This window comes from Ochotona curzoniae, unplaced genomic scaffold, assembly GCF_017591425.1.
Source record: "Ochotona curzoniae isolate NIBS_2020 unplaced genomic scaffold, NIBS_Ocur_1.0 scaffold_2476, whole genome shotgun sequence".
Taxonomy (NCBI): Eukaryota; Metazoa; Chordata; class Mammalia; order Lagomorpha; family Ochotonidae; genus Ochotona; species Ochotona curzoniae.
The window spans coordinates 6,350,737-6,366,096 of record NW_024467095.1 but is presented as its reverse complement, the minus strand read 5'-3'; the positions used below and the strand labels follow the sequence as shown (position 1 = coordinate 6,366,096).

Below are 15,360 nucleotides of genomic sequence, written 5' to 3'. Positions count from 1 at the left end.
CAGCTGCGGCTGACACCACCCCGCGAAGGGGCAGATAGGACCCAAAGAGCTGGCACTGAGCCCACAGCTTGGCAAAAGGCCACCCCCAAGGTGCCTCGGGCCGGCACAGGAACACACACAATGGGCATCCCCACACCTGCTAGGCAGCCACCGTCTCGTCCTCGCTGCTCCCGCGGGGACATCGAGCGGTGCCAGGCACCCAGGAGCCACGCGCTCAGCAGCGCGCAGTGTGAAGGGGACAATGGAATGGGGGTGCTTCCACCCCGACTCAAAGTAAGCACGGCACATTAAGTGGGCGAAAGGGTCACAGGGGAGGCGACCAGGGAGTCCTGAGACTCAGGCTGCAGCCAGCAGGGCTCCTAAGGAGCCAGAGGGACGCGCCCCAGCACAGGAGGCTACCGCATCCGTCTGACACTTGTTCCTGGACCTGCAAGCACCTTAGGGGAGGCACATCCCGAGAAGGGACACCCCCCGGCAGGGCCACCTCGAGGGCCCAGGCTCAAGGAACCTCCCAGGTTCGGGGGGTGCCCTCAGAGGCTGGGTTCACCCAGGGCTCCCCAGCACGGGCCACGTCTACACTGTCCCCATGCCCGCCCGCCCGCCCGCCAGCTCGGTTACCGCCGCCTCTGACGCGGCCTCCGCCGCATCCTCCGGGGCATGGAGCAAGTCGGGCTCGCAGCTCGCGCCTTCCGTCGCCATCTTCCTGCTTTAGCGGATCCGAATGCGAGCTCGGAGCCTCTGGCTCCCGGCTCAGCCCCCTCGGCGCAGAGCGGCGCAGGCGGCGCTTAACCCACTGCTGTCCAGGCACTGAGCGGCTCCTCCTCCCTCCGCAGCAACAGCCCCGCCCCGCGGGCCCGTGCCCGCCTTCCCAGGGACTGGGTGCTGCTAATCACCCACAGGCCCCTGGAGAGACCAGGGGAAGCTAGCGCCACTGTGGAGCCTGGCAAAGCCACACCGAGCCAGCTGGGCACAGATCGGATTAAACATGAGGCCTCCTGGATTGGAATTCCCTCTTAGGATCTGGAGAAGCCTTCGCTAGGTTTCTGTCCATCCCACCGCTGGGATACTACGATGCCACTTGCCTTCTAGGGTTCCCTGTGCTTCTGGTATAGCTGTACCTGGCTTTGCTTTATGCCACTATTGACTCTGCCCTCTTCCCCAAACCATCAACTCCCTTATGGAAACAATTTATCCTGCTTTCTTGGGCTCTGCCTGCCCCCACTTCCCTAACCTTTCTGTAACAACTGCCTTTTCCCAAAGGGTGAGGAGGGGGCCCACGGTTTGTTCATGGACCCTGGGTCTGAATTGTCTTCTGGAAGGCTAACCCAGAAGCGCAAAAGATGCCGCAGCATTTCAAAGGAAGCCTTCTGTGCTTTGAGAGAATGCAAAGGAATTTGTCCTCTGAGGACACACGGTTACGCTCGGAGCGCGTGTGCGCGCACACACACACCCTATGTGAAAAATGATTTTACAGGAATTACAGGTTTTAGGACATTGTCAAGAGATGAACGAATTAGACCCAAAGGCTTGGTTTTTCCCCTTCCCACATACCATTCATTTAGTTTCTACCCTTTTCCGATTCCTACTTTATCAAGACCATATGGTATGGACCTATCCAAATCTCAAGATCCCTTTGGAAAAGTCTGGAAAGCACAGAGATCAGCTGGTGGCATTCTAGCAATTCAAGCTGCATTTCAAAAATGTGACAAATCAAACCTCAAACCAACCCCTGCAGGAAGAGTGACTTTCGTGTTCAGTCCTAAGGTTACCCGAGCTCCCTCCCGCTTCATTCAATGGCAGATTCCCAAGGACAGAGTTTGACACTTGAATTGCTCCATTTTGCAAATTAGATCCCAAGAGGACACAGGCCAGGGGTGGAGAAAGCTTTCCTGCAAAGACCCCCGAAAGGGGTTGATGGTCAAACTCCAAGGTTCCTTCCCAGGCCACAGGTCAAGGAAGAACTTTCACCTGGAGCCCTGGGGTGAAGGGTCAGAGGCTGAGGAATCCCGCCCCCCCCAGCTTGCCCTGCCACCAAGGTGCCTCTCTGATTACCTTCTCGGCACTAGAAAGCCACTGGCTCTCCCAGCCCTTCGTGCTCAACCCCTATGCATTACACCACTTTCTTTATCAACTGCTCTGACATTGCTCAACAGTAGAATGACTGGAATCCTTATAGGATCAAAGGAAAATATCTGGTAGCAAAAGAAGCCACGCTGGTAGTAAAAAAAAAAAAAAAAAAAAAAAACCACATCTAGAATTTGGACCCAAACCGAAACTTGCTGTTTTCAAGGTGCATTTTTATGCAGCACCAAGCAGTCAACTTTCTTAACTCTGATGTTGAATCACCACCGCAAAAATCAACTAGGAAGGGGAGGCACAAGGGAGACCTAGAAATATGAAATGTCACTGAAAGCAAATCCTATTTGCTTTGTGCATGACACTCAGCTAGAGACTGCTGCTGAAGGACTGTGCTATTGCAACACTCTGGGGAAGATGGAAGGTAGGGGAGAGAATTAGGAGGGAGAGATCTCTACCTACAAAACCGTATCATAGACAACAATCAAAATATAAGAAATAGCAGAACAGCAATGGGGAGCAACAGCCTGCAACAGCTTACAATCACATAGATCTATAAGTGAAAAAAGAATCCCACAAAGGAAGTAATTCCTAAGCAGTTTCTTCCCTTTCACTTTGTATTTTGCAAAAAAAAAAAAAAAAAGTGTAACAGCTCTAGGTCAGAACAATTTCTAGTCACTCAGAAGTACCTGGGAGAGGAAATAGGCAGTGTTTCATTTTCAGCTTAAAACCGGCACTGCTGAGAGTGTCTGGAAGCCTGGGTCACCTCACCCAGAAGGGCAGGGTGCCCAAGGGGTTATCCGCTTCCCAAGAGCCCTGGCCAGGACTGTTTGTGTGCAGGAAGACACGTGCTGGTTTCAATCCTACCAAGAATTAGCCATAGCTGCCAGTGCAAATTAACTCTTTATGCAATACTGTCTTTGCACAAAGACAGCCTCCGTTATCAAACCCAGGAGATCTGAAAGGGTAGCAACACCACAGCTCTAGTGATTTCAACCTTTGAAGCATCATTGAACAGCTAAATCATAGATACCCCAGGACCAGAGCAAATATTTCTCAAAGAGTGAAAAAGGAGACAGAAATATGAGTATACCAGCCAGAAAAATAAAACCCTATAACATGAGTACCAGTTCTCCCGAGAATTCCTTACAGCATTAAAAAAGGACAGATACTGGTAATATTGCAAGTGGAAACACTATGATTTATATTTGTTTTGCCTTTGCAGATTAAGATGATGCTGGTGATCCACTGACCAAATACTTTCAGATGAACCATTTTCCTAAGGCCGATGGAGAGTTCTGTGCTGAACCACAGCACTCTCTTCAGATGAACCATTTTCCTAAGGCCGATGGAGAGTTCTGTGCTGAACCACAGCACTCTCTCAAAGCTTCCCTTTGAAGCTCTGACAGTGGCTGCAGAGCCAAGCGGTTTTCTACTAAGCCATGCCCTTGTCCTCACTGGCCACATCCCTCAACCGAGAAAACCGCACATCCCAGGAGTGGCATGTAATGATGCCACAGGTTCTTCCCAGTAAGAAACAAACCTGCACATACTCTACACTCTCTCCTTCAGCGGCTCAGAAAATTATTTCAGTCAAATGACAATGGGAACGTTCATTCCAAATTGCCAAACAACAAAATTACTGAGTAGCAAATCAGTGGATTGTACCCACAAGGCTGTAGTTATACAATTTAAAGATTGCAGCCCACGTTAATCCCTATCTGTACTTGGGCCATCAAGTCAGGAAGTACCAAATTGCAACTTCAAGAACACTGGAACAAAGAATAGACATGAGTTCCAAGTATCCTGCATCTATCCCATGTTGTAGAAACCAAAACAGTCCCAGAAACCAGTTTTCATGTGACCTAACTATATTTCATCTTTGTCAACCTGTCATCGCCTATAAATGCTTTTCTTGGGAATTGTAGTCCATGACATTTTGTGGATTTTTGTCAGGAGATATAATTTTAACCTACTTAGCCACTCTTGTCAACAGCCTTTGGTTCTGGAATGCCTCCTGCACCAAATGCAGTTGGTGCACACCACAGGAATGCAAGCTAATTTACCTAAGGTAAAGTAAAACATAATTAGGAGATGACATCTGCTCTGTAGGAAGCCAACGAAAGCCAAAGACAAATAATTATTATAATCACTCAGCTTCCCCTTTAAAACTTTATTTTCACTTTATTGGAAAGGCAACAAGAGAGGGACAGAGAGCTGCCATCTGCTGACTCAGTCCTCAAATGCTGGGAACAGCCAGGAACTTAATCTAATCCCCCAAGGGGGTGACAGGGATCCAGATAATTAGCACGTCATTCATTGCGTTCCAGGGAGCATAAGCAAGAAGTTGGAACTGGAAGTTGAGCAGGAACTCAAGCCCCAGACATTCCTGTAGGAGATGTGGATGCAGCAAGCTACTATGCTGAATGCTCACCCCATGGCTCCCATCGATACCATCTTGAACTGGGGATTGTACCTTGTCATTCAATGCCATAAGTGGTATAAAAATACAAAAAAATTTAATTTATTCATTTCTATTTGAAAGGCAGAATTACAGAGAAGAGAGACAGATCTTGCATCTGCTGGTTTATTCCCCCACTGGTCTCAATGCCCTGTGCTGTATTGATCTGAAGCAAGGAGCATGGAGCTTCTTCCAGATCTCCCACTTGTGTGCCCTCTTCCATAAGCACTTGGGCCCTCTTCCATTGTTTTCCCAGGTACATTACCAGGGAACTGGATTGAAGTGAAGCAGCCAGACTCAAACAGGTGCCTAGATGGGATGCTGACATCTCAGCTGAAACATTAACTTGCTATGCCATAGCAGTAGCCCCACAAACATAAAATTAATAAGGGGCCAGCACTGTGGCATAGTAGGTTAAGCCACCATGCTGGTGCAGAATCCCATATGGAACTTCATTCTAGTCCAGGTTACTGCACTTGCAATGCAAATTGCTGTTAATGTGCCTGGGAAAGCAACAAAAGATGGCCCTAGTATTTAGGTTCCTGCTACCAAGAAGTATACGTGGAGGAAGCTCCTCACTTCTGTCTTCAGCCAGGGCCATTGTGGCCATTGTGGCCATTGTGGCCATCTGGGGAGTGAGTCAGTGAATGGTCTCTCCCTCTGTAACTGCCAAAAAAGTAAAATATTTAATTCTTTTGAAGGCTTAAAGGTACACTTTAACTCTATTCCCACATCTTATCACTCTAGAAGCACCAGCTAGAGTAGCTCTTCTAGGACAGTGAAGCTGTGTTGGTTCAGTTCTGCCGAGTGCTTCTTCAATTTAGAATCATTATGTGCTTGTTTGGGTGCTTATCTGCAGAAGTTGTTTATGAGAGTAAATCTCAGCGCAGAGGGATGCTTAGCACAAAACCACTATGAAAAATAATTTTAACAAAAGAATCTGGCCCACTGCTGACCCTCACCCACCTGAACTGGAAATGGATCTGAATATTTCCATTTATTCAGCCTCTTTAGCAACCCCACAAAACTGCAATATGTAGTTACTAGGCAACTGCTAAGGCATGGGTGTTTATACCATTAGGTGTTAATTATGGCAGATCTTTTATTTTTTCTTAGAAAGTTTCAAAATTGTATAAATAGGTTAGTGATCAGGCTGTTCTTTCCTCTGATTAGAAGTGTGGTACCAGCTACGAAACCAAAGCTGTGATTTTTTTTTAAAGAAGATTTGAGAAAGTTACAGACACACCAAGAGACATCGTCCCTTTGCTGGTTCACTCCCCAAATGGCACAATGGCTACTTATGGGACAGGCTGAAGCCATGAGCCTGCAGCTGATTCTGCTTTCCCAGGTATAAAGCAAAACACAGATCATAAAGAAATCATTTCTATTAGGACCCAGTGATCAGCCTCAGCATTGTGGGCTAGCTGGAAAAGCTACTAAGCTGCCACCTGTATTACTGGCTCACATTCACGTCCAGCTGTCCACTTCCAACCCAGCTCCCTGCTTATGTCCTGGAAAAAGAGGGGAGGATAAGTAAAGTCACTGGGACCATAAACCCATGTGGGATGTGGAAGAAGCTTCTGGATTCAGATTGGCTTAGCTGTGGCCATTGGGACACTTGGGGAGTGAACTACAGGATGGAACAGTTGTCTTTCCTCCTCTGTGTAAGTCTGCCTCTCAAATAAAAAGATTTTGAAATGTTTTAAATAAAAAGCCATGGTTTAGAAATGTGTTAATTGTTATTAGTTGATCTGCTCTGAGGATTGAAACATAGATGACATAGCCAGAGTAGGATATGCTAAGAAGAGAGTCTAAATCAACAAACACCCAACCCCAAACCGAACAACACTGTTCAGTTCATATAATGTAAAGGTCAAGTGCAGGTTAATTGTTAGGGCTTCTTTCTAGCAATGGGACCTTGGGCAAGAACTGTCCCTGTGATCTTTTCAATTAAAGGTCCGTCATAATGATTTGGTCCTTGACTCTAAGATTGTCAAGAGGAAAAAATTAATTCATTAAGGTACTTAGAGCTATGCCTTGTTTACCAACAAACTTCCAACTAACATTCATTTGCAGGTTCTTCATTTTACCTATTAATGAATTAATGGGGCAGGCAGGGAGGAATGGAATATCATTAGAATTTTACCTATGAAGCATACTGAATATTTAAAGCAAAAAATTTTAAACAGAATTAATAATTACCCTAATCGACATGGAATTTAAGAATTTATGGAGTTTAATAAAATTATTCTGCAACTACACGATACTCTTAAGACTATTCAAATCAATTTTTAATTTTAAACCAAATATTCCTTGGTGTTAGATTAAATATTAAAACTCTCAAGTATTTACAAAGTCTTAGGAAAACTTGAGATGTGTCATATAAATTAGAAAAAAGTAGTTGCTGCTGCATTTAGGGGATGCCTTTTTATCAAATGAGGACATAAGACTTAAACAGTGCATAAGCATGTATTACAAATATTAATAGGGGAGGCAGCGTTACAGCAGAGTTAAGCTACCACTTGAAAGAGGTGGCTAACTATTTAAGCTTTATTTATTTTTATTGCAAAAACAGATATACAGAGAAAAGGAGAGAAAGATCTTCCGTCCACTGGCTCACTCCCCAGGTGGCCACATTGGCTGGAGTTGAGTCAATCCAAAACCAGGAGCCAGGAACTTCTGGGTCTCCCACATGTGTGCAGATTCCCAAGGCTTTGGGCCATCCTCTGTTTTCCCAGGCCATAAGCAGGAACCTGAGCATTCAGGGCACGACCCAGCAGCCATATGGGATCCCAGTGGATGCAAGGCGAGGATAGCTGCTAGGCTAATGCACTAGGCTCACTACTCTACTCTTGATTCAGCTCCAAGCTAATGCACCTGGGAGGCAGCAGACATCGACTCAAGTTCTTGAATTCCTGCCATCCCTGTGGAAGATACAGGTACAACTGTTGACTCCTGGCTTTGGCCTGGCCCAGCCCTTGTTGTTAAGCCTAGTTGAGGAATGTACCGATGGATGAAAAATTTCCATTTTTCACTCTGCCTTTCAAATAAAGATGTCGTTAAAACAAATACTAAGTTAAAAAGGATGGAGAGAGAGGTCTTTTATCCACTGGTTTATTCCCCAAATGGTTAAAATGGCTGGGCCTGGGCTGGCTTAAATCCAGGAGCGTTTTTCAGGTCTCTCATGTGCATTCAGGGGCCCAGGCATGTGAGCCATCCTTCACTGCTTTTCCAGGCACATTAGCAAGAAGCTGGGCAGTAAGTCAAATCGCTGGAACTCAAACCAAAGTCCATAATGGATACTGGCACTACAAGCAGTGGCTTAACTCACTATATTCTAGCACTAACCCTTAAATAAATCTCTAAAGATGTTACCAGGCCATTTAGTGCAGGTATTTGGCCTAGTGGTTGACAGTCACATCTCATATTTGTATTTTTGGGTTTGAGTCCCAGCTCTGGCTACATATTTCAGCTTTCTGCTAATGTAGACCCTGGGAAACAACAGTGAAGTTTCAAGAAAACAGGTTCCTGCCACTCAAGGGAGAATCGAGTTCCCAGTTCTCAGCTTCAGTCCTGGACCATTGCTACTCTTTGGAAGAGTGGACTAGTAATTGTTAACACTTTTTCTACCTATCTGCCAACCAAAATGTTAAATTATGTGTGTAGGGGAGGATAGGCGGGGGAAGTAAACAGGTATTTGGCACAGTGGTTACTGTGGAGGGTTGCCCTAGGGCACTGGCCAAGCCCCAAAGCTAAGGACCATGTAGGCTCCAGAGCTCCACCCAGAAACACATACACACACCTGAGAAAACCTGTTGGACTGAAGGAAGCCAGCCCTGACAAGGCACAACAGTGACAAGTGTGGTTCTTGGATAATGGTCCATGTTGCAGCAGACAGCCTGAGGCTGTCTTGCCCACTGCTCCTCTGCAATGGATGACAGCAGCATTCTGCTTCTAGTTGTCTTACTTGTCTATTGCTCTTGTGCTGTACTTTCAATAAATCCAACTTGGCTTATTTCATCCAACTGCTTTGGCAAATTTTTTAACACCTACAACACTGTCCTCAATCTGTCACTTGCTGTGACAGTTAAGACTCCAACTAAGGGCACCTCCATCTCATATACAAGTACCTCAATTCGAGTCCTTATCCTGTTAACATGCATGCCGAGAGGTAGCAGGTAGGGGCTCAGGCAGTGGGTTCCCCACTCTCCACATCAAAATCCAGTTTGAGTTCCTGGATTCTAGCTCTGGGCTGCCCAGCCTTGGCTGTTGTGGTGTTTAGGAAGAGTAAACCAGCATGAGAGAATAAACCATAAACCATATGAGAGTAAAGCAGCATATGAGAAGTCCCCATCTTGTTTCTGTCTGCCTTTCACAAAAGAAAGATCACTTAAAGAAATTATACATTAGGGCTTATGTAGATCTGGGATCACCAACTCTGATATAATTCAAGATATTAAACTAGTGGACTCACTCCAGTAAGCAAACAGGTCTTGTGATTCATAAAATTTCCTTTAGATAAAACAAGGATTTATTTATTTATTTAAGAAGCAGAAGAGGAGAGAAACCAATGTTTTCCATCTACCAATTTGAGTGGCCTCAACAGCCAGGGGTAGGCCAGGCTAAGCCAAGATTCAGGGATTTAATATGAGGCTTCCACATGAGTGGCAGGGACTCAAGTAATTGGGCCATCAGCCACTGCTTTCTCAAGAGCTAGAGGGGAAGTGCAGCAGCTGGGACTCCAACTGATTACAATGCCACCCAAAAAGAATACACTGCACAGTATCTGGAAGGAGGAAATTATGTTGAAAAGGTGAAGCATTACGATAAAGAATTCAGAAGATCTTATGTGTCTGGACCCATGCTGAGTTGGTTAGAGTCAAGTATGAGCTTTCCAGCTGGCTGAGGTCTGCACCTGCCCTGTATCACTTGACTTGCTTATTTCTCATAATTACATTGCTTGTTTTCTGTAAGGTTTTAAATTCATGGTCTCTAATGTAAAACACTATGGCTTATGTGATTCCAGGAAGATGCAATTCATATTTATTTTGACCAACACACACACACAAAGCCCCTCAAAACTTGGATTTTAAAATATGCTTACATCATGATAGAACAAGTGTGTTGTGATCCACTGACAAAAATGCAGATAACATGAGTTTTCTGAAAGGCTTGGTCTAAGCATATGCTCAAGGAACAAACTCATCCTTTGCTGTCTCATAGATGATTTGATATCAAGCAGCTCATCTATAGAATGAGAAAGTACAGATCCACAGTAAGGGGTGCTGAGTACTTTTCAGATGTTTCCACATCCTGCTTGTTAGATGCATTCCTGAAGTTGTTCAAAAGTAATCTGTGTCTAGTAAGAGGCATAGTGTTCAAGCTTTTTATGTATGTAGTGGGGTGATTGAAAGTAAGATTGTACTTATTTAGATTGTGCTGCTGTAACAAAATACTATAGGCGGGTTGGTTTCAGTAACAAGCTCATTCCTCAAAGTTCCAGGGGCTGAAGTCCAAAGCCAACATAGTAACTAACACAGGGGAGAGTGGAAGGGAGTTGGAGAACAGGGAAAGTTGGGGGAGTGACATGTGGAAAGGAATAGGGAAGAGGAAGAGGAGGAAAGACATCTTCCTTTTCTGGCCATAATGCCATATTGACGATTCTGCCTTCAAACCTTAACTATCTCCCAAAGCCTCCAATCACGTGTACAGTTCCTAGATACTAATACTAAAGAGAGCCACACACAGGTAGGATCATGAACTGGAGTTACTTGCCAGCCCTCCACTGAAGGACTCTTGCAGGCGGACACTGGCAGCTTTGTCATAAACATCAGTACCCATGACCACACCATGGGAGAACTTCTGTCCAATTTCTACATGCTTGGGAGCTTTTTATTAAGGAAGTATCTCCAGGGTTAAATGACTGAAGGAGTTTCTCTTTCCTTCATTACCCTGGGTTTTCTGTTTTAAGTTTCTGAAACCTCCTGTCATTACACAAAGTATCATGTTGCTATAGAAATGATAGATTTAGACAGAAATGAAAATTTTAATTCTGTTTTCTGCTGTGTTTTAATGGCCTAAAGCAAGTCCTTGCCAGCTATAGGACTCAATGACCCCATTCTCCCAAAATCTTAACTACTTTGATGCAGAATCTTAAACTCATTTAACATCTATTTTATTTGAAACACAGAATTACAGAAAGAGACTTACTATCTGCTTCTAGTTCATTTCCCAAATGACTACATCAGCTCGGACCCGGCCAGGTCAACTCTAGGAGATTCCTCTGCACCTCCCATGTGGGTGCATGGTCACAAGCCCAAGACCTGCATTCAGTCTTGAACTGACACAGATATGGGATTCTGGTGCTAAAGATGGTGACTTGACCCAGTATACCACAGTGAAGCTGTGTTTAAACCATAGCCTAATGTTACCTTGGACAGATAAACTAGGATAACATTAGCATTTAACATTTAATTCAAGTCATTAATAAGATATTATCAATTAAAATCACCAGAAGGAATCAAGTTAGTATCTCAGTTTCCCAAATTTAAAATATACTTGCAAGCTGAATCTTCACGATTTCCAGTTTTTATCCTTGGATGAAAGACTCAAATCCAGGAATTTTCCTTCCCTAGCCCTTTTATACATAAGAACATGAGCAAGGTAGATATGTAAATTCCACCAAAAGTTGCTTATTTTTAAGGATATTTTTTTGTGAGCAAAGCAAGAATTTGTAATTCAAAAGCTTCTTGTTCCAGCAATTAAGAGGGGGCCCTTCAAATGAGAGTTGCTTGATTTTCTGAGATGCCCAGAGGTTTCATCTGGAGATGACCCAAGAACCACTTTTTCATACGCACTGATCAGGACAACAAGAGACTCTAAGCTCATGGCGATCCTTGTGCACCCGGGACCTTACACAATATCAAGCACACAAAGTTTCAGGAGTGAGTGAATTTATCCACATCCTAGCACTGTATCATAACATGATTATTTCAGAAAAAAAATTATGCTAATTTGTTTCCATTTACTTATCTCCAATTAGTAAGTTTCCTAAGACACAAGCTACTAAGGAAACACAGTCAAATAAATTCAGAATGGCATGGAAAGCAAGAAAATTTTTTCGAAATAAGTCAAAGATATTGGGAAGTTTTTAATGGCACCAAAATGCCTTTTATTGCTTAACCACAGTACCAAGTTTAATTTAGTGGGAAATAATTATGTCCTGCAACTGAAGCAATAATCATGCATGTTGACATTTCTTAACATGCCCAAGCCATGGAGGTTAGCAACCTACATTGATGAAGAACGGATAGCAACAGAAAGTTCTCAACCAAGATGAGATAAGTATTAGTATTTAGATTCCAATTCTAGGTTTTCCTTTGGCACAACTTCCCACAAAACTTACATATTCCTCTAGTTATCTCTAGAGTGAATAATAAAATTTTGTTAAAAACATAGGTGCAACAATATTTTCTACTGCTCTAGAGAGGCATGGTAAATTTTTAATCAATGTTGATTTTCGAAAAACATTATGAAGGCTATTTTAAAAGAAAAGGATGTTTTTTCAAATTCATATGTTGAAGGCCAATAGAGTAAAGGTGGTAAGGATAGAATGTAACAAACATTTTCCGTATCTTACTAATTCCAAAGATAACAGCTCCTCCCCTCCTCCTTCCATACCCTCCACACGGAATCTCTTGGCTTCCTTTGTCTCCAACAGTGGGAATTCTCTGAAACATTTACATGACCAAGGTGTGTTCCTGGGCTCCAGTAACCATTGCTGTTACTTGCCTGGAATCTATCCTGCTTTGCCATGTGAGGATATTTGAGCATTTTGACGTAAGTGTTGACAAACTTCTTACGGGTCAGGTCTAATGTATTAGAACTGTGAACTCAACAGTCACTGTTGCAACTATTCAACAACTCTGCTGTTCCAATATGAGAACAGCAATATTGGTAAATTATGGGGTGTGGCTGCATCCCAATAAAACTTTACAAGAGGTGTTGGATCAGATTGTCCTGGGAACCATATTTTGTCTAGCCCTATTAAAACATAAGATTCTGTACCTTTTGCATTATTATGATAGTTCAAGTTTCTTGGGTATAGGGCAAAAAGCTTATGTTTTTACAACACAAACAGAATTTAGTCACAATGTCTGGTCATTATGAGTACCACAAACCTTTGTTAACTTTAAGCTACTTCTAGTTTAAGTGTGTGCTGTGGGTTGGGGAAGTCTTGGAATATATATGTATAAAAATACATAAAATAATTACTTTTCAAAATAATCACACCACATTATTATGTTAAGTATGGGTTTTCTTACTACTAACACTCTCTACTCTTGTCCTTACTTCCGAAGATTCTAATTCTCAACTCCAAAGCAGAACTACATGCCTCCTTGTTAAGAATTATTGAGCCAAAAGATGCAGAATATAGTTCCAATCCTGGCAGAAAACCCTGGGGTAAATTTACAGAGTGAGAAGGCTCAAATTAGAGAGAGCAGGCAGATTACAGCAACATTCTGCTACTTCTGAAGTCTTATACTAAGCAGGCAGCCAAATTTACATAGTTCATTAGAGGGAAGGAAAATTCCCTCAGCACCCCTACTGACTGTATCTATGAAACAGCACCCCAATGTGGCCTGGTGACAGCAATATGGACAAGACCCAACAAACTTATAGGATGTGAAGGGTAGAAAAATAAAGATGGCTCAGAACAAAGGGACTTTCCTGACTATGCCTAGCTAAGGATGATCTTATGATCTGAAATTCTGGTAGGGAATGCATTGGCACAAATATTACTCCCTCCCCCCACTCCCCTTCTCCCCTGTTGCTTACCAATCATCATAGAAAAGACATTTCATTTCACGGAGTAGGATCTCTGATTCCCAACTAAATTCTCTTTAATGATTAATCAGTGAATCATAACCAAGGCATCTAAGTTGGTGTCAGAATTCAGTTATAACAGACATTTAATAACAGGTTACATTGCCATGTGCTGTTAGATGCTATGTTGATTTGGTCTACATAAATATGAAACCTTAACCAATACACTAGGAATTGGGCTCTTTCATGCCTTTTTATACAACAGAAGAGAAGGATAGCAGAGGAAATGCCATGTATTCTCTTTGTGTGCTTCTCTCATAAAGGAGGAAAGTATTTTTAGGTCACTGGGAAGTTCGTAGTCATGGAACTAATTTTGGTTACTTAGCTGTAGAGAGAGGTGATACATAGAATTTCCAGGTCAAATACATGGAAAAGTCTCAACTTTAGCTCAGGGACCTAGAAATCAACAATTCCAGATGCCAAAAGCTACAAGGTGAACCTGTGAGTCATGGCCTGGACAAGGAATGACACAGAGCTCCTGGAGTAGAAAACATGCTCACGTTACAACATCACTGCCTACTCGTAGTGAATAAGAAAGCCAATATACTAAAAATAAATTATTAGAATAAAATACAATTATAAATTTGAACTAAAATTGCTTTAAAACACAACTGACATTCTGTGGGTTTCATCATGTAGGGATAACAGACTATAATGAGAAAAATCATAGTAAGATTGCTTAGAAAAATTTCTAAATCAATTTTTTAAAGTTGAAAATAAACTGAAGGTATTTTAAAATTTAAGGCCGATTTCAAATATTACCTGTCCTAGGGGTATGTGTTTGGCAGAGTCTTTAAGATACCACTTGCAATACCCACATTCCATCCCTGCCACAGTGCCTGGGTACCAGTCATGGATTCTCTCCCAGTTCATGCTTCCTGATACTGTTTGCCCTGGAGGTAGCAGGTGAGAGCTGCAGCAGTGCAGTCCCTGCCACCCCCATGGGAGACACAGTCCTGGTTTTGACCTGGCCCAGAAGATCTTTCTGTCTCCCTGAATTGAGTCAGTCGACATGCAGAAAATAGCTATTAGTCCTAGATAGAGTTTTCATCAAGAGCTTGAAAATTACAGAAAATAAAATGTTTATATCATACACAGTAGAGCTGATTTTTATGTAAACCGATTGTGTAAGTTCGTATGTAACTTATTTGATGGTCCTTCTGCACTTTAAAGATGGTCCTGGCTTCTGGGCACAGCATCACACTACAATACAGGAGCAAATATGTGTTGTGTCATGATCACATGAGGCCCATCGACAATTCCACCCATGTTCAAGGTGGGATAGCTTCTGCCTTTCAGCTCTTCGAAAAATGTGTTAAGGGTCACTACGACCTATAGTCTTTCCGCTGAATACCCCAGCTTCTTTCTGTCTCACCATGATTTGGTTTTCATTATCCAATCTTCTTCTATACTCTCTATGCACTTTTCCATGTGCTAGGTGACTTTTGGACTTCCACACTGCAGAAGTAACAAATAATAGAACACTTATGTCTGTTGTGGCAGGACAGTCAGTGACTCCACCAGATTACCCTAAAAAAACAAAGAGTGTATCTTCTGTGGCCTTTTTGGTGACTGTATTATCATCAGACCTCAGAATTGAACAATGAATATGAATATGAATTGTGAGCTTACACTAATGAAACAGTTATTAAACCAAATCATTACTACGCAAGTAGAAAGCTATATGAGGAAGAAGCAGAATATTCCTGGGATGATTAAAGTCCATGGTGCTGGATACCCACCCCTGGCACCTGCCATGCACATCTCCCTCTGTGCTTACCATGCACCACAGCAAAGCTGAAAGGGATGCGAGAGGGGATGAAACCAAAGATGAACCACTTTGGATGTTCAGGACGTTGCCTGCAGACCCTCTCCTTTCAAGAAGGCCTTGAAGAGAAGGGAGGGATGCATCCCAAGGGGTAGGGTTGGGGGAGGAA

The 15,360-nt window shown here is 43.2% G+C and overlaps 1 protein-coding gene across 1 annotated transcript in view; it reads right to left on the bottom strand.

The window, feature by feature from the left end:
• Nucleotides 1–725, bottom strand: part of CTTNBP2 (cortactin binding protein 2) — a 114,442-nt gene extending 113,717 nt beyond the window's left edge. Inside the window, exon 1 of the mRNA XM_041002162.1 lies at nucleotides 619–725. Coding sequence (XP_040858096.1) covers nucleotides 619–699 — 81 coding nt within the window. The 5' untranslated portion in view covers nucleotides 700–725. The remainder of the gene's footprint in view (nucleotides 1–618) is intronic.
• Between the last annotated feature and the right edge of the window lie 14,635 nt (nucleotides 726–15,360).